The sequence below is a fragment of the Gymnoscopelus braueri genome (assembly GCF_963280865.1).
Source record: "Gymnoscopelus braueri genome assembly, chromosome: 21".
NCBI lineage: Eukaryota > Metazoa > Chordata > Actinopteri > Myctophiformes > Myctophidae > Gymnoscopelus > Gymnoscopelus braueri.
In genome coordinates, this window is record NC_137623.1 from 7,387,600 (window position 1) to 7,408,394 (window position 20,795).

The 20,795-nt window shown below is 41.4% G+C and overlaps 1 protein-coding gene across 1 annotated transcript in view; it reads right to left on the reverse strand.

Annotated features, from left to right (window-relative positions):
* Window positions 1-20,795, reverse strand: part of gpr158a (G protein-coupled receptor 158a) — a gene marked incomplete at both ends in the record, with an annotated part of 115,836 nt that overhangs the window by 82,494 nt on the left and 12,547 nt on the right. Inside the window, one exon of the mRNA XM_080418344.1 lies at window positions 8,219-8,324. Within this exon, the coding sequence (XP_080274470.1) occupies window positions 8,219-8,324 (106 nt within the window). The remainder of the gene's footprint in view (window positions 1-8,218; window positions 8,325-20,795) is intronic.

Sequence of the window (20,795 nt, forward strand, 5' to 3'; positions counted from 1 at the left end):
AAATGTTTGAGAACCTCTAGTTTAGGAAACAAGCCAAATAAGCAACATTTTACAAACAAGCCCAAAAAAAACAGAACCGGCAGCTACTAACAATTTACAAGCAACTTTACAAGAAAAAAAAGCCCAAAGTCACTTATAATATGCAGACATGGCAACTCTGATTTAGAGGCCAGTGTCATTGTTGGAGGATATTTTGAACCTGCATTCTTTGTGTCACTCAATGGAACATTTTTAACCACTAGACCGCCCTACTGATTTAATCAGAGTTGTCCATGAAGTATTCATCATTGAAGACAAGAAAAAAAAAAAGTTTGCTTAGTTTAACCCAACTCATTCACTGCCACTGACGTAAAAAACGTATTTTTTTTTTTTTTAAGTTTTATTTTCAAATTTGACCCAAAGACCAAGGAGATATGATTGTTTAAAGATCTAGACTCCCATCCACTTCCTTGTTAACTTAAAACTTAAAAATTATGTATCTCGGCTCCTGAGTACTTTTTTTTTTCAATGAAAAATCTCTGGCAGTGGGCAAACGCGGCCAGCAATAATTGTGGCAGTGAATGAGTTAAGACCAGGAAAGCATCTGTCATTTTAGATTTTAACCACTTTCACCATTATCTTATACTTTGGCTATTCAAAAATGGCAGATATACAAGCTCATAGCGCTATGAGCTTTTAGATCTGCTATTTCTTTGAGCAAATCTTTAAATATATATATATTTACAGCAAACATTTGTAACTCAAATCTTTGCTTCTGGGGGATTCTACAAATGTCTGTTTTTAAACATCTGTTGTTATCACACTTTTTTTAATGTCAAGGACCCCCAAAATGATGACTTATTTGGCCGCCGACCCCCCCCCCCCCCCCCCCATCTCAAAATATGTTGTTCCAGGGACCCCCAGAAGCAAAGATTTGAGTTAAAAATGTTCGCTTTAAATATATATATATATTAAAAGATTTGCACACATTTTCACGATTTTTCAAAAAATAGCAGATCTACAAGCTCATAGCGCGGTCCAAAGAAATCTAAAAATGACACACAGATGCGTTCCCGGTCTTAAAGGGTTAATGCATGCAGTTGTTGGTTCACAGCCAGAACTTCATAATAGAATTGATTGCCATATATTGTCCTTGACGGCAAAGTGCCGGCACTCTGGCCAAAGCAGCCTGATTGATATTCTCTCCCCTCGCGTTGGAACTTCCAGTAATTTCAGGGTGATATATGCTCCTTTCTAAAAAAAACATCGCAGGCACTCGGAGGAGTAATATGACTCAGAAGTCTAATAATAAACAGTTCCTCCATTCATATGAAAGCACCTGAATTGTACCGCCATAATAATAATAATAATGAAATATCAATTCTTCCATAAGTTCCATTCATACAGTGGCGATACTTTATGGAAACAAATATCATATACAAAGATGTCTGCTTGAGAGAAAGAGGCATGCAGATGCAAGAGAGCACACACACACACACACACACACACACACACACACACACACACACAATGTTTTACTTAAGTAAAAAAGCATCAATACTGCAAAGTAGAAATACTCTGTTACAAGTAAAAGTCAGGAATTCAAAATGTACTTAAAAATCTAAAAAGTATTGGCATCAAAATGTAGTTATAGTACCAAAAGTAGAAAGTACTCATTATGTAGAATGTCCCATTACAAGTTTTCAAATTTATAAAAATCTTTTGAAAATAGCCGATCTACAAGCAAGAACTTTTTTTTTAATGAATAAAATGTAATTTTGTCCAATCTGTATGGTAGAGTATTTGAATACAATATAACTTTGGGGTGGTTGTAGTTAGTCTCCCTGCCCTTCTATTGAGACATAGATCGTGTCAAAGGTCATTGTCTCACCTATAGACCTGATCTGACACAAATTTTGAACCCGACGGTCAAGATTAAATGTATCCCCTGAGCAAGCAGACCGGCTCAAATAGCTCAATGGTAAAAAGAAAATGCAGCACTTGCGCAGGAAACCGCGGGTTCAAATCCGGGGTAGAAGAGGAAAGTTACAGCTTTTAATATTTTTTTTCTTCTCCTGTCAACAGACTGTTTTCATCTTCTCCAGCTGCCCAGTGAATCATCCATCCATAGCATCTGCCTCCGTGTGAGCGTTGGGCTGCCTGGCCCTGCCTGGCATGGCATGGCATGCTTGGCTGGCCCAGCCAGCAGCTTGTGAAGGCAGGATGTGATGGTTGGCTGGCCTGGGAGCCTGATGTGAGGATAGTGGATCCACCACTGCATTTCCTTCTAAAATTCAATTGTTATACAGAATATATATACAGTGCTTTGCTGAAAAACACAGCAGCTCAAAAAGCAGAGTGTCCTATTCAATAAGAGGATCCTATAGATATGGGGTCTTCAACACGGGGTCCGGGACCCCTAGGGGGTCCTCAAAGCTACTATAGGGGGTCCGCCAAATCTTTGTGTGATAGGATTTAGTTTTTTTTTACATTAATCACTTAACACATTGGGTGCCAGCATTTTTTCATAACAACTTACGTTGGGTGCCAGCATTCTCCCCATTGACTGCGCTTTGCTGTTTAAAGCTCTAGACTCCACGAGGAGCAAATCCATGTAAAAAAAAACATCCATTCATGTTGCGCGATGACCCTGGCTACAACCTGGAACGATAACATTTCACTCGCGAGTTACAATGGGGGGGGATCGCGCATCGCGCATGACCGGTTTTCCCCACCGGAAACAGATTCGGAGATATAGGTGTTTTAAAGAAGGAAATAGACAGGAAGTGGATGGCAGCCATGTTTTTGTTTTTCCGGTGATCTATCTGGCCTATCCTTCTCAAGATCACAATGGGTACTCCCAGAGCTGCTCTAGCCCCGCCCGTGTGGAGAAAAACGAAAAAAACAAAAAGACATATTTCACGGTCTGGACCGTGTTCGGCACCGGACCGCTACTCTGCGCAAACACGGTTCAGACCGTGTTTGGCACCCGATGTGTTAAACCCTAGAATTCCTTTTCTGAGGGGAACATTAGCCGAAAATAGCCGATCTACAAGCTCTCAACGCCTCGCGCTGCGAGGCGTTGAGAGCTTGTAGATCGGCTATTTTTGGCAAAGAGGCTATAGGTGTAGAGAGAAAGGGTCCCTGCTTCATCTCTCTCTCAGCTAGGGGGTCCTTGGCCTGAAAACGTTGAAGACCCCTGACTTAGATACTGGGTTACTCTCTCCATTACAGTCTGAATAGATGTAGGGATGTATATGTTACAGGTAAATTGGCATTCCAGGTAAATTGGAAAAGAAGCGCTTGTTTTCACCGCCCCCCAGGAAATTCTGTAGAATCAACGCTAGAAGGCAATGCAAGCCAGACATGAGCCCCACACCACACACGCATGCGCGCACACAGACACACACACACACACACACAAACACCCGCGAACAGCGTTATTCCATGCAGTTGAAGCACAAGGGGGCGAGGGGGCGGTGCTGGCGGGCTATGTTAGAGCAGTGAGTGGCAGTTGGGGCAAACGCAGTCCCCACAACATCATTTACGATTCTGTGCCTATCGGTATATAACTCGGACGGCGCTTAGTCGACTAGCATACCATCGGCCGGTAGTCGCGGGCACTCGCGCCTGGAGGCGCTCGGGCGCGACTCCTCGGCCTCAAGGTCTGCTGAGTCGGCGCGCCTCCGTCATGGTCCAAAACTATACTTTATCGGCGAAAAAAAGTAGTCCGCGGTTGTATGAAAAAGTAATGTCCCAAGCGGGAGTCAAACCCAGACTCCCAGTGGTAGTGGATGGGGAGTCCAATGATTATCAAAGTGCGCCACTGAGGCTGGTGCTTGCATTTCCTGGTTGCTATTTTCTTGTTGTCGTCTTCGCATCAAAGCCTCGCCTCGCAGCCCCGTGCCTAAAAACAAGCACTCCCCTTCCAATTTACCTGGAATGCCAATTTACCTGTGACATATATACTGGATCTAATGTGTATTGTATGCATGGATTAAAGCAAAAATTAAATCTCACGACTGAAAATGTTTGAATGACCAAGTCCTGATGTGTGGCCCGGGCCCCAGGCGCAGCGGCCCGGGCACCTAGGCTACAATGTAGCCTGACAGCGCATCGCGGGTTCGAGTACCGATCCCGACAGCCTTTGCTGCGTGTCACTCCTCATCTCTCTCTCCCCATTTCCTGTCTGCCTACTGTCCTATCAATAATAATAAAGGCATAAAAAGCCCCAAAAATACATCTTAAGGAAAAATAAAAAAGGACTAATGTGTGATTTGTGAAACAGTGTGAAAGGAGCCCTCCCCACACTAGCGCTGATTCTTAAACAATTGATACAATATGTATTGTATGTAATTCTGAGTAATAACGAGTTGAAGAAATCACAGAATGCTTTTATATGAGACATCTGAGACTATTAAGATATTATGAAAGATGCATCTGAACATATCGCTAGTTTGACCACTTCAAATGCTCTAATCTTAAAATAATGACCGAAAATAGCTGATCTACAAGCTCTCAATGCGTCTGCGACACATTGAGAGCTTGTAGATCGCCTATCTTCGCTGCGCAACATGCTTCCATTTGTATGTCTCGTTCTGTCGTCTTGCACTGAACGACTATTTGTATGTCGTTATATTAAATTACCAGCACCTGTCCCTACTCAACATCTAGGGAATATGCCCATTCATTTCATTTTGAATAATCATTTCAGATAACACTGATGGCAAGTAAATCATCCTCTACTTATTACAGATACTTTTATCCAAGACCAAACATGGACTTAATGGGATAGACTGGAGTTATTTATTATATTCAAATGGCCGCAAAGGGACCCATTACACAACACCTTGTTTTACTGCTGGAGAAAATACTTTTGGGGGGGTTGGGAAAGCAGTAAAACAAGATGAATCCCTCTTTGGAAATAAAGGGCTTCCCCCGAATGCAACACAACGGGCCCGGCATTGCAATGCAGTCCTGTTTTCTATTCCTAGATCTGTGTGTCTGTGTGTGTCTCTGTGTCTCTGTGTCTCTGTGTCTCTGTCTGTCTGTCTGTCTGTCTAATTCTAAAGTCTCATATATCTGTCTATAATATACTTATTTATGATGATAAACATCTGAATCGCTGTCGGGTTTGTAAAAACCTGTACGTCCCAAACTGTATATTTTCAGAAAAACAATAACCTGAGTTCCAATGGATCCAATGTAGTTATGATTTTTTTGTCACAAGCTCAATACCTTTCAATGGCTAAACATTTATTGTGCGACCCTGTCACAAATATTTATGTCAATTGTCCTGTAAAAAAGCCTGATACTGTTATACTCTGTAAGCACACTGAGGAAAGCATTCAGAGATCATTATTATTGTTCAAAACCCAACTAATAATGTTAGTTATACAAGCACACAGAGCATCACTTTGTGCCACACTGCGAGCTTGTACATCTGCAATTTTTGATTTTGTTTTAACACAAATCTTCTTTTCTGGGGGTCCCTGGCACAAAACCTTTTCAGATGGGGGTCCGCGGCCAAAATACATATCAATTTGGGAGTTTAGACGTATGGCCTAAAGTACAAATGCAGGTGCCCACACACACACACACACACACACACACACACACACACACACACACACACAGAGTACAACACAGTACAGTACACAAGTGTCACATTCGCACACAAAACGCTAACACACTGGAAACGTCTCAGCCGGCACACCATGGACTGTCTATGGAGAGAGGTGGAAGTGCTCAGACAAAGAGACTGATCAATTATTCAAGCCGGATCACTGCAATCCATTACATCACATGTATTATGAAGCAGTCTGGTCCACAGCAGCCTCCTCACCATCTATCATTCTTAATGACTGGACTAAAAACAGGAGGTTCTAACTACCAGGACCTCTGGCCAAGAAGGCAAGCTGTTGGCAAGCTGCTAGTGGCTGGAGGTCACACTACAGCCACAGAGGTCACACTACAGCCACAGGGAAGGTGAACGGTGAATGACCGTTGTGCTACAGCGTGCCAAGAGGAAATAAATTAATGCATAATTACACGTGGAAAGGACCTTTCGCCAACCCCACCTAGAGTATGGGCACTGATGACGTGGAGGAGAGAACACGCCCCCCCCAGTGCCCACAGTGTCCCCGGCCGGAATCGAACACAGGACCTTCTAGCTGTGAGGCGACAGCCCTACCGACTGCGCCAGGGCCACCGTACGTGCCCCTACAAACCTCTAGTATTTAATAAAAGCTTCATATTGGAATAGCAACACTAAGTTCTTTGGGATAGGCATATCTACTCTGTTGGAAAAGGTGTCTCATACGGACTGGGGCCCATGACCCACCTCTCTCCCACTCACTTTGCCAGGCTGGCTCAGGGTGGAAGACAGGGTTAAACAACAAAAAATGGGTCTGGTCTTCAAAATTGTAAATGCAGATTTGCCCGAAATGCCCCCTATACCCGCATATCTGTATAAATACCTCGAAAAAGTTAGTGACACCCACAGCCACGAAACTAGAGGGAGCGTAAACAACAATTTGGTACCACCCACCCATAAAACAAACATGGGCAAATTCTCCTTCTATAGCACAGCCACCAAGGAGGAATGGAATAGTCTAACCCCATCCCTCAAAAAATGCAGTTCGCTGGGCTCATTCAAAACAGCCCTAAAAACTCATCTTTCTGGAGGCCGAAAGAGGAGCTAGTACCAGTTTCCCTGTAGACAGACGACCCCCCCCCCTCCTCTTTTTTGTACATATTTTGTATTTCCTCATGCTTTTTTTGTATATATTTTTCCATGCTCCCCCCCCCCCTTTTTTGTACATATATTTGTTAAATGCTTTTTTTGTATTTTTTTCTGTATTATCTGTATTTTCATGTTGATTTTTGAACTGTTTGGTTGCTACTATATATTAGCCTGGTAAACCCCCCTCCCTCCGGAAATCTCATTTGCATTTGGTTTCAGGAAGGAGGGTCTGGGATTGCTCACAGAGTAAAGCTGCCCGAACCACTGCGCATACGAACCAATCAGCGGCTGCTAGGGGCGGGATCATCCAATCACCTGCCTAGTAGCTTGAAAAAATGAAACTCCGTCTGTCATCGATTCTGCGCCCGGAGTCTCAGATGCAAGTACGCTGTGAAACAAAATGTGTGTCGCAAGCTTCTTCCATTTCACGGAGTGAGGTTAACTATATATGTCTATGAAATTAACTCAAGGACCCCAACGGAAACAAGTCCGCAAGGACTTTTTTGGCCGGACCTTTTAGACAAAAGCATTATAAATGTAACTGTGTTGTTTTACATTCTTTTGCCTAATAAAAATGTCAATCAATCAATCAATTATGCTTTTCCTCATAATGTGTTTGTGGCATTTTAGGATAAAACAAGTTGTGCTGCTTCTTTTCTCTCTCTCTCTTGTCACACTGAAAGAACAGGTCTAACGTGGTGAATAACAAGTTTGAATTTACAGACAAAAATCACCATTCACCTCTCCAACCGAAAAGAGAAAATCTGCAAAAGTCAAACAGTGAAATTCCATTGCACACCATATCTATCCATCATTGTGATGCACTGACTCAGCGCTTCTCCTGTCCACTGCTTTAGGCCTGTGACTTGTAGGTGTGTAGGTTACAGCAGTGGTTCTCAAAAGTGTGGTCCAGGGACTCTCGGGATACCTTTAGGGGGTTCTAAATGGACCCTTACAGGTCTGTAACTCTGACAGTGTACAAATGGAACCAAATGGACCCGTTAGGGTCCATTTGGTTCCATTTGTACACTGTCAGAGTTAAGGGGAGATCTTGAAATGTTAAAGTTTGAGAACCACTGGGTTACAGTACAGCTTTGAGGTATAGGACAGGGAACTTCAACGGGGGGTCCTCAAAAGCCACTAAAGGAGGTCCGTAAAATGTTCGGCAAAAAGAGCAGACCAAGTACAGAGCCAAAGGTCAAGTTTACTAAGTATTGAGGGTTTAAGTGGTTAAATGTCTGAACATACACATCAACAAAAAAAACATTAACACTTGATGATAGTTGCTGTCAAACAAGTCTATGAATCTATCTATGAAATCTAGTTTAACCTGCAACATCATATGTAGTAGTGGGGGGTCCCTGCTTCATCTCTCTCTCAGCTAAGGGGTCCCGTCTTGACCTGAAGAACCTTTGAGGACCCCTGGTATCAGTGGATCAATGGCCCAGCAGCAGTCTCGTCTGTATAGTTATTATTCAGCGATAAAAAACTCACCTCCATGGTGGTTAAGTTGCATCGATGGGTTCCAGCGAACCAGCCGTCAGCAGAGCACTGGTCGATATCCACGCTCTGCAGATTGATGTCCACACGCACCACGCCCCTACAGGAGAGAGAGAGAGAGGACAAATGTTAAAGATCTAGTGAAATGAAAAATATGTTTTTCACACTTTTAGAGCATATCCGTGGTCATCATATGGGCAGACCTAACAATAGATAACAAAACATGTGTCTTTTTATATTAGAAGTCCATAAAAAGCCAATCTTAACACATTGCATGCCAGTCGCGTAGATCTACGCGAACCTATTTAAAGCCGCAGCGTGCCAGTCGCGTAGATCTACGCGAACCGCCGATTCCCATTGTAATCGCCCCAGGTGCACTTTCCGAATTTTTTTGATCCATTTCCGTTTCCGGTTTCCGGTCGGAAACGGAATTATTCGGGTTCCGTTTTTTTCGATCGTATCCGCTTCCTGTCTGGGATCCTGTTTAAAACTCGATTTCCTCGGTTGTTGTTTTTCTCCTCGCTGATCACTGTTTACCGTTGCTCGGCTGTAGCTTCAAGATGGCGGCACGGATTTGGAAACTGTTTTCGCTGCCCATTTCTCACGGATCCGCTGTGTGTTTAGAACCAAATGAACGCGCACTTTTAACTTATTTAGCGAGGTCTGTGGCGACATGAAAAAAACTAAAAAACAACAATAAAACGCTGGCACTGGTGAGTACATTATGAGATTAAACTCTGGCATGGAATGTGTTAAAGGTAGTGTAGTGGTAAGTGATTTACTTTGGTTAAAATAAGTGTTAAATAGCTCTATATTCTGATAGTACTCATTGCTATAGAGTGTTTGTTCAGTAAAAGGAGTCTCCTTATCTCTCCAGCTCTTTATTAAACAGAAAATGCATTTTCAGTGCTCTCTCCTGATTGGCTTAAATGTTGTCACCTACCAGAAAATGTACTATATTCTGTTTACTAAAGAGCTGGAGAGACCCCTGTGACCCAACAAACGCAATGATTACTATCAGAATTTAGTACTTTAACCTTTTTTAAAGGAAAACGTGCTGCGTGACGACATAGATCAATTTTCATGAATATAAATTAATCTTGATTACATCCACCCGTTTGATTCCCATAGCTGCATGTTCCTCCAAACACATCTGATTTTAATAACAGAGCTACTTCGTTTTCAAGATGACATCCAGACGGTATATTACTCATTTTAAACTTAATCTGCACATTAAAATATGTATCTGAGAACATAGGTTAGAAATAAGGCAAGTAGTAGCAAACATGTTTAGCTGGCTATCTCTCTCTCATTTGTAAACAAACACTAGCCCTGTTGCACAACGTTCCATAGCCTGAAGGGATGGGACCTTCTGATTGGTTGAGATGATGTTTCAGATTGAAACATCAAAATAAAATGACCGAAAATGTTATTACACTGGATCTTTAAGTAAAAAAGCAAAGCAATTTAGGGCATTCAAAGGATACTTATTCCATATAGTGTAAAATATATATTTTTTTTTTTTTAAAGTTTTGAGTAATTTTGTATGCCTTTATTGATAGGATAGTAGGATTACAGGAAATGGGGAGTGACATGAAGCAAAGGCCGTGGGGATCGGGACTCGAACCCGCGACACGCTGTCAGGCTACTTTGGAGCCTAGGTGCCCGGACCGCTACGCCAGCGGTCCGGGCCTTGCTGTAAAACACTGTAGATCTCAGTGGAAAATAAACATACCTATACAGTATAAATCATGTGACATGAGAATGTGATCCACAGCCTGACATTTCTCTGAAACAATGTTCATGTTGATTGAAATCATTGTCCTCTGCAACCCCACCCCTCTATATCTATATCTCCATCCATCCATCCGTCTATATATCTATTTATCTATCTATCTTAAAACAGAATTGTTGTACTATTACAACAATCTAGTTTTCACAGTTTACAGTAAAGGAATTCAACGTGATTGCATTTAATTTCCTTCACAACAGCTGCTGTAATTGTATGTATTGAATATCTACTGTATATACATACATACAGCTATATAAAGATCTTAACATAAGATGCAAATAGGTGTGGTTACATAATTGTGTTCCCTAAACCACAGGCACTAATCATGATCACAGCATTTTAGCCATAAATGTGCAGCCTTAGGAATATCATGTGCTTGATGATCCTGTTCTTCTTTTTTCCTCTGTAAGCAATATAGTTCCTACAAGAGATGATTAATAAATGCTTTAATTCACACTTGTGATGTTTAATTTTAATGCATTTTGCCCCGGGTGTACATGAAATCATCTTCCATATTGATTTAATCCTGCGAGTGTAAAAACCCCAGATGGGTCCATTTGGGAGCAGTTATACACTGGTAGTGTGATGAAGAGCCCCTGGTGTCCTCTGGGATATGTAGTATTGGAGGAGAACAATTAGCACCTGGTGTCTGTTCTTCAACGAACACGTCTCTTCACAGCACTCTCCACTAGACTATTATACCCATACCAACCACTCTCCACTAAACTACCTCGGAGGTGGATTAGCTCTTCTTGCGGGAATAAGGTTATTTATTTGGGAATATTTTTAAACATTTTAAACAACACAAATCTTGTATTGAGGGTCCCTGGCACAAAATATTTTCAGATGGGGGGGTCTGCGGACAAATACATATTAATCTGGGGGTCGCTGACATGTTTGAGAACCACTGTTTTAAACAACATTAGGAAGAAACCCTATACTTTAGAAACATGTCCAAAAAAAACGCAAGCCGCAACTACCAATATTTACAAGCGACTTTACAGAAAAACAAGCCCAAAATGGCTTGTAATAAGCGGACATGGCAACACTGGCACACTGCCAGCAGAACAACGACTACATTATGTTCTTACATAAGCATAATGTCTTCCAACCTCTCTCCCTACTGTTTTTTTTTCTGCTTTCAGGAGTGAATAATTAAGACAACTTTTTTTGTACCCATACTAATGGTAGCACAGTCACTAAAATGGCAGTATTATTATTATTATTATTGTACGGACATTTAGTACGGACAACGAGGTATAATGGCAATATCTGACATCATCTATCAAAAGACACTTTCTCCGGCTTTGTCAAGGGTCTGCACGAACACAATTGGTCCGTGTTTGGGGGAGGGAAAATGGTGGTTCTCAAATGTTTTCATGTCAAGGACCCCCAAAATGATATGTAATTGGCCGCGGACCCCCATTTCAAAATATTTTGTTCCAGGGACCACCCACAAGCAAAGATTTGAGTTACAAATGTTCGCTTAAAAATATATATATATTCAAAGATTTGCAAAAAAATTCTTGCTTTTTCAAAAATAGCAGATCTACAAGCTCATAGCGCGGCACTCGGTGACGCGCTATGAGCTTGTATGAGCTTGCAGATATATATGCTTGTAGATCTGCTATTTTTGAATAGCCAAAGTGTAAAATAATGCTTTTTAGCTCAAATCAAAAAATGACACAGATGCGTTCCAGGTCTTAATGGGTTAAAGATGTCACCGCATGTAATCCTACAGCAGGGAGTGTTGGGCGTGAGGAGTAGGATGGAGGCTCTACTACGTCCTCACGGTGGGGGCTCCTCACTGGTAGGTGAGTCAGTAGGATACAACAGCAGTGACAACAACACAGAGATGTGTGTGGAGAGAAATGAATAGGCATAATGACTAAAATGTGGAGGAAAAGGAGCACACACACAAAAAATACACTTTCAATCAGCACACACACAAAATACACTAATCCGCGCACACACACACACACACACACACACACACACACACACACACACACACACACACACACACACACACACACACACACACACACACACACACACACACACACACACACACACACACACACACACACACACACACACACACACACACACACACACACACACACAGTGTGTGTGTACTGTACAAAAATATTGCCGGTTTGGCATGTTCTGCAGGTGTATGAGAAGTGGTTTAGTGTTCAGGGTTTACTGTCCCTGTGGACCAGCGGTGAGTAGAACATGCTGCCGCTATGATATTAATAACTCTCTACTATGGTTTCTGCCTCCAGGCGAGTGGACCTGACTGTATTTCATTGCACCGCTCGCTGCCTCGGTGAAAAATGACCTCTGTTTCAGATGCTGCTGTTATGTAATAGCACGTGCAGTGCAGTACGATGGACAAAGTATACACAACCCCGTTACTTGAGTCGGTCTCACGTATACTCCTGGTTAAATTTTACTCCACTGCAAGTATAAAGGTTGCTCAGTCAGATTTGTACTTGAGTTAAAGTACTGGAGTATGCTTGCCTATATTCAAAAGTGCATTTTCTTTTTAAAACACCCTGCTGTATTGTTTTCACGATGCATTTACAGAACCCTGTGACTCTGTACATGTGCAGGTCAATGCACACGGTGCAGTGGAGAGTAGTATTGCTTTTGTGCATTTCTCATGCATTCATCATGATTTGTGTGCGTGGGTATCTCATCTTAAACAAGCTCAGTGCTTTATGAGCCTTCCAGTTTAGTAGACCTTGTATCGTGAATTTGTACTTCCATGTACTGTTGTTCTCATGTCTAATAAAATTAATATAATAATAATAACAAAATAAAGTACATCAATCATTCAGTGTTTGACAGTAATAAAGTAGATTTACTTGAATACTATAGGGACGACTTGGATACTGTAAGGACGACGTCACTTATTTGACTGCCACAGAATGACAACAGCCAGGAGGAGAGATGTGAAAAATGCCCACACTTCTGCCACCATTAACCACCCACTCCCTCCCTCCCGGGTATAAAGTCATTTCAGTTGAGAGCTGTGACTCCCTACCCTCCTTCAAAACCGCCATAAAAGAGCACCTGTCTGTAATTTGCAACTCAACCTAGACAAGTCTTCTATAGCAGGGGTCTTCAACGGGGGGTCTGGGACCCCTAGGGGTCCTCAGAGTTACTACAGGGGGGTGGCGCCAAATCTTTGTGTGATAGGATTTTTTTCTTTTTGGGCGGTGAAACCGCCCCTATAAGTGAGATTTGGAAAAATGTACAAATATCTTGGGCAGTGAAACCGCTGGTTTTGAAATTTGGAGGTTTGGAAATTTGTACAATTATCCTGCGCTGTGATTGGCCAATCACAATCTATTCAGGACTGTGATTGGCCAGTGTCACATGACACATGTGCATAGCCCTATAAGAAACCATAACTTGAAAAAAACCATAAATAGTTTTTTTTCAAGTTATGGTTTCGTCCATCATAAAGAGTGTTTCAATAAATGTATTTATCTTTTGTACATGATTGATCGACTCCATTCAGTATTGTGATTAGCTAGCAAGACACCGCCCACTTCACACAGGGTGTGATTTTTTATATTAACTAACCCTTGCATCCCTTTTCTGAGGAGAACTTTAGACAAAAATAGCAGATCTAAAAGCTCACAACGTACATAAAAATATGCATTTTAATTTGTATTAACGCAAGAACAATGGCTTCCATTATAGCATGCCAACTTTCCAGGAATAGAAAGCCTGCGGTTTCTATTAGCTTGGATTCCCCATCGATGATGTCACTGGTAGGCAGGTTTCTGAACTGCCCTCCTCTGAGAGACAGAGTGAATAGACAAAAATGGTTCCATATAATGAGCATTAGTGAGGACCAATTATACGAAGATAGGTTGAAAATGGGTGAAGTCGTCCTTTACAGTATCCAAGTCGTCCCTATAGTATTCATGTACATCTACTTTGTTATTGTCAAACACTGAATGAGAAATGCACAAAGGCAATACTACTCTCCACTGCACTGAGTGCATTGACCTGTACTATGTACGTTAACGCATGTATGGGGTCAACGTATGCTCTCTTTGTGATGAACAACACATCGATATTTCTCCTTTTCACTGGCCTGCTCCTCCTGAACAATAAGCTTTGGTCTGGCTTGTTAAAGCACATGCTCCGCTCTTTATGAGAACACATTGTATGCTTTTTATTTGAGCAGTCGGTCTACCACTGCCTACTCTCTCCAGGCAGGCTTTAGAGCCCTTGCCAAAGCAGACATATGGCACATGAAAAGGCTTGTACTCAAGTACTGTACTTAGTTTACCCAGTACAATTTTGAGGTATTTGTACTTTACTGGAGTATTTCCAATTTCAAATACTTTTACTTCAACTCCACTACATCTCAGAGGCAAATATTGTACTTTTATTCCACTACAAATATTTGAAAACTTTAGTTACTAGTTTACAGTACTTTGTAGATTTTTATATTTATTACAAAACACATATTAACCACTTCCGCCCTAGTATATACATTTCGGCCATTTGAAAATTGCAGATCTACAAGCTCGTCGCATTGTGAGCTTGTAGATCTGCTATTTTCAGATGATTTTTAAACATTTTAAAAGTTGTGAAAGGGGACCTTCTGCATAATGAGTACTTTTACTGTTGGTACTTTAAGTACATTTTTATGCTAACACTTTTCTACTTTCACTCAATAAAATTTGCATACCGAACTTGTACTAGTAACAGACTGTTTCCAGGGTATTGATACTTTTGCTTAAGTAAAACATGTTAGTACTTCTTCCATCACTGCATACAGCAGCACAGACTGGAGGCCCTCTCTCTCTCTCTTTCTCTCTCTCTCAGGGGCCAGTCGGGGACAACATTCAGCCATAGTGATGTTCCAGTATAATGCAGTTGGCTGACATAACTCCTCATCACTCAGGCCTCAGTGTTATTGCTCAGTGACCCGACTAAAGGACATTCAGCGGATTCACTGAAACATGCTCGCAAAACTAAGTGGCCTCGACGCTCTTTGAAGTCCACAGAAATGAAGAGCAAATGTAATGCATGTCTGTAATAATAAGCTTTTCACCGTACTGTATAGTATGTCAGTATTATGAAGGCCTTTATACAGAGAATGACGCGAACAAAGCCGCAAGAAATTGCAATGAAGAATCATTGTTGACTTTGGGAGCTAATTTTGAACAGCCAAAGTAAGAAATATGGATAAAGTGGTTGAAATGATTGTGACGCTATATTAACTCATTTTGCTGGGGACCCCCCGGACCCCACTTTGAGAGCCAATGCTCTGGGTTGTACAGGGAAGCTGAATGGACTGATCAATCTTCAGAGACCTCTTCATTTGCATGATTTATTTGCATGCCAACAGCATTTGACATCCATCTTACAGTATCCCCCCCCCCAGTCAATGTTGTGCAATGATGTAAAGTATAGACACTCAAAATATGTACTTAAGTACAGTACTCGAGTAAATGTAATGATGCGTGCGTAAGTAGTGTCATTGTATATCTATCTCCTTGCTCTTAATGGTTAATGATGGTTGTCTAAATGTGCTGAGCAGGGAGAAAAACATGTAGCAGAGCCTGAACGCCAACATAAAATATAGGGCTAATATTCACACTTTGTATTTACATTCTATGAATAAGATATTGGTTGCGATCTATAATTGAGTTATCCGACTGAACTTCATTATTACTGTGTCCACCAACCACTGATCAGGCAGCATAATCTGCATAACGTCTGTCGGGGTGGAAAGCTCATATGTACAAAATTGTTGCTTTTCAGGATAAAAAAAATATATAGCAAAAGTAGCAAATCTACAAGCCCAAAAGTGTCGCGTTTCCAGCTTGTGGATCTGCTACTTTTGATGCTTGTCTGTGACGCTGTAGTACATAATTGGGCAACTGGCGGCCCGGGGGCCACATGCAGCCCCCACCTTCACTTAAGGAGAATTCCGGACATTTTAAGTGTTATCTTTGATGTGTCGTTACTCACCTACCGACGTAAAAAGTGGCGTTGTTTTTTTCCAGAGATTCCCCTGTCGTCATTTTTTCAACCCCCTCCGTTGTCATAATGGGAGCGCGTGGCTTAGGGAAATTCGTCTATTATAACCGATGCAAAGTTATTTTTTTCTCTACTACTACTCATTGTAGAGTCTCGTGATAGTCAAACATGCGCTGAAAGTTCCTGAGAGGCTACCGCTAACGCCGAACGATTTAACACTGGTTGCTTGTTTCTTTCCAGAACCTGGCAACTTGGTGCTCTACAAGATCTACAACTCGTCGCGCTGCGACGCGTTTTGAGCTTGCAGATCGGCTATTTTTGCTACTTTTGTGTGAATTAGAATGGTAAATGGTACGGCATTCATTTACGAAAAAAGTTAAAATACGGATATTAGATGAATGCAATGTGGCCCTCTGGAGTGAGTGTGGAAATATAGTGGCCCTCTCCATCATCAAAGTTGTATCACCCCTGATTTAGTATGATCAGGTAGGGCGTTAATTTACGAAAAATCACAAAAAGTTTAAATATGGAGATAAGAGGTTTCTGCCCGACAACAACGATAATAGTAAGGCAGGAGCAAACGTGTGGTTACAAGACCACCACAGCTGGACAGGGATTTGAATTAATAATTAGGAATACCAAACAACATCTCTAATATCAGAATAAGGTTAATTAATACAATTGAAAACTGTCCTTATGGCCGTTACTGGTATCATCGCAGGTTTATTCAGACTGTGTTTAACCCTTTAGGACCTGGAATTTGAGCTAAAAAGCATGATTTGAGCTAAAAAGCATTATTTTATACTTTAGCTATTCAAAAATAGCAGATTTACAAGCTCATAGCGCGGCACCGCGCTACAAGCTTGTAGATCTGCTATTTTTGAAAAATCTTGAAAATGTGTGCAAATCTTTGAATATATATACATTTTTAACTCAAATCTTTGCTTCTGGGGGTCCCCGGAACAAAATATTTTGAGATGGGGGTCCACGGCCAAATACATATAATTCTGGGGGTCCTACACATGAAAAAGTTAGGATTTACAAGATATTTTGTAGAATCGGTCTCAGGTCTTAATGGGTTAAATGAAAGCCCAGACTGTTGGAGATGTGACAGGGAGGAGGTGGGTGAGTTGGTGGGTCTTTGCCCAAAAAAGGTACAGACTTTTTGTACTGGAGTCCATGAGAACATCATCATCACAGACATCATGGGCGTATGGATTAAGAATGATGTCTGGGTGTTTACATACTGCACTTAGAAACACCTCAATCCTTTAACAAAAAGTGTTAAATCCCTAGCAGCACAATGGATGCACACAATCATTATGATATGATGGTTAAAGCTGATGATAATGCAAATGGAAAGAGATTTGGAAGGACTATTATTTCAGCAGCATTTAGTTTTCAGTGGTGTAAAGTACATTTACTCAAGTGCTGACCTGAAATACAATTTTGAAGTAAAGTAAGTTGAGTATTTCCAATTTTCAGACGGAATTTTAGACGGAATTGCAAGTGACTTTCTCTTGTGTTACGTCAAATAATTGTCACAATGCTTCAATTGTGCAGCCTTCCTTCCCCAGGAAAATGTCTCCAGTGTGATGGAAATGCATGGAGTTGACAGGACGAGGCAACGCTTAGTGAGAGTCTAGCTGCCATGGGCAGGATGCTGCCTGCCCCCCCCCGCCACTTATTCCATGTGACCCGAGACATTGTATTGAACTCTGTCGCTGCTCATCAAAGAAAACCAAATGGCAATTCTCCAGAAAGAAAACACACACACACGCACACGCACACGCGCGCGCCAGGGCTATTCAACTGGCGGCCCGCGGGCCAAATCCGGCCCGCCAATGAAGTTGGACCAGCCCGCGGAAGAGTTCTAAAAATTCAACAACTTTATCATTTTACTTATTACACCCAAATGGTTGGAACAACCGCAGACGTTTGCCATCTGAACACAGACATCATCATAATCTATATCTGACTTCACACCAGCAAAGCGCTGGTAAAATAGCATGTTATACAGTACATCCTCCGGGAAGGTAGGTGGCGGTATGCACCCAAAAGACAGAAGAAGAAGCAACAAGAAGCAGCTCTCCTAAACATAAAAGAAAGCAAACATTGCGGCTCGCCTCCTGCTAGACATGCTTTCTTGTTTAGAACCTAGATCACACATCTCCTCAAAACCATTCTGTGAAAAAAAAACATCTATAAATGCATGATGTCCATCTGACTTTTAGCTCAATCACAGCAGCTCAAAACTTTGACAAGGCATATCATGTCTTGTTTAGCTACATCACATCTGAAACAATAACACATTTATAGTGCATCTGATCTGATGAGGTAAACAACAGCAGCTCACTTAAGTTACATCACATCTGGATCATGGTACAGTAAATGTCAGCACTCGCGCAGGAAACCGGGTTCAAATCCGGGGTAGAAGAGGAAAGTTACCCATTAAGTTAACCATTACCCACTAGCTCGCTAGTGACTAAATGATAATCACATTGGATCCACCATTTTTTTTTTCATTTCCTAAAAATTAACAGTTTTGGACATGCAGTCCGACTGCAACAATAATACTACGGCAACTATTCTGCTTTTTTTCTGACCGTTGACGGGTCTCTCTAATTACAAAGATTTCACTGCCTGCCAATGTTTGCCACAGCATGTATTAGAACATTCGACAATAAAAAACAAACCTTGAAATTGATATACAAACAAAGTCCAGTCCAATCAAATGTTCAGTTATTTTCTAAGCACCGCACATCAATACTGCAGTAAGAACGTACCGGTTGAATCAGTCGTACCTCTTGGCTCCGTGTAGCCCAGGTTAAAGCAGGTTTCCTTTGAATTCCTCTGTCTGTATTTATGTTTCTCTGTCTGGAACACTGTGCTCCCTTCACTCTGTGCTCACACTAATTAACGCACCTGAGTGCAGTGGTGGAAAAAGTACTAAATGGGTTTTACTTTAAGTAAAAGTACCAATACCCACTGCAATGTAGAAATACTCTTTTACAAGTAAAAGTCTGGAATTCAAAAGTACAAAAGTATTGGTATCAATATGTACATAAAGTACCAAATGTAGAGAGTACTTATTAAGCAGAATGTCCCATTTCACAAGTTTTGAAATGTATAATGTATAAAAAATCTTTTGAAAATCTACAAGCTCATAATGCGTCGCATTAAGTACAGTACTTGAGTAAATGTACTTAGTTACTTTCCACCACTGGTAGGAACAGTGTGCTCCCTTCACTCTGTGCCCACACTAATTAACACACCTGTGTGTCTGTGCTTCCTTTATCCACAAGTTTCCATGCAGGGAGCTTACTTTACTTTGGAAACGATTATTAATGGGCATCACTGCCTGTTGCCATTCATTCAATTAATTTGAGTGATCCGTTTTAGTCTATAATAATGTGGGAACACAACCTGACATAAATCAGAAAGGGTCTTATTATAGTCTGCCTTCTTACCCTACAACGTCTCCCTCCACACAGCTGATTCAAATGAATGATCAATGGCTCGTGACTCTTGCTCTTAGCAGCAGTAACTCCTGTCCTGTGTTTCATTCTGACCAATGTTGCCAGATGGGAAATTTAAAATTAGCGTACCGGAGGCTTAAAATGATCGTATTTGAAAGAAAACTATCGTACACAGCCAAAAAAGAGAAATCACACGTGTAAATATGTAATTTCACAAAAAAGAATCGTATTTAGTGTAAGAAACAACCTTGTTTGAGACTCCTACGTGACAAAAAACGCATCACATATGCTGCGTGGAAAGCAGGCAACGTCCTGGACCTTACACAAATAAAAGCCTGAAACTGGACAGGAAAGACGCGACCAGTTTTTTTAATGCCTCCAAGTACAGATCTAGGGTCAGATTTCCTGATTTCCTGACTTATTTTGAAAAGCCAAATCGGATCCCGAATCAGCAGCCAGGGAATTTAGTAAATTCACACACTTTTTTTGTGATATGGCGAAATTATCGTATATTTGGGCATTTTTGGAATTATTGATTGCACAGAGGGTGAAATCATCGTACAAATACGATAATTATCGTACATCTGCCAACAGATGTTCATCCATGACTGTCATATCATGACAGTCATGGATGAACATCAACCTGGTGTTTGCTCTTTCTCCCTTTTTGGCCCGTACATCTACATAAACGTTAATATTTCAAATATAAAGTGCTGATCCCATGGCCACGGATGTTACAGTTATGTACGGACCCTCAGAAGTACTTGTATCTACCGTATTGTTCAATAAAAAGCATTTTAATCCGATCGGTGGCCATTTTCTCCGTATGTTCTCCATAATGCTTTCAACTACGTGACCCTATTGGAAGGTGTATTGCATTCTGATACATTATAACTCTATGAGATTAAATGGCCACCGATTGGATTAAAATGCATTATATTGAACAATACGGAAGATAAGGGTACTTCTGAGGGCCCGTACATTATTGTAACATCCGTGGCCATGGGATAAGCAAGAATGTTTATGTAGATGTATACGGGCTGTAAATGGAGAAAGTGCAAACACCAGGTTGAAGTTCACTCATGACGGTCGTGACAGACGACCGTCGTGTGATCAATGGCTAATGCTGTTGCTGCTGGAAACTCTGCATGGAGATAAAATGGTGCTTGTTAATAAGCACTGATCATTAATTTGAATCAGCTGTGTGGAGGGAGATCTTGTCGGGTGTAAGCAGGCAGACTAATATGACCCTTTTTTTATTTCTCTCAGGCTGTGTTCCCAC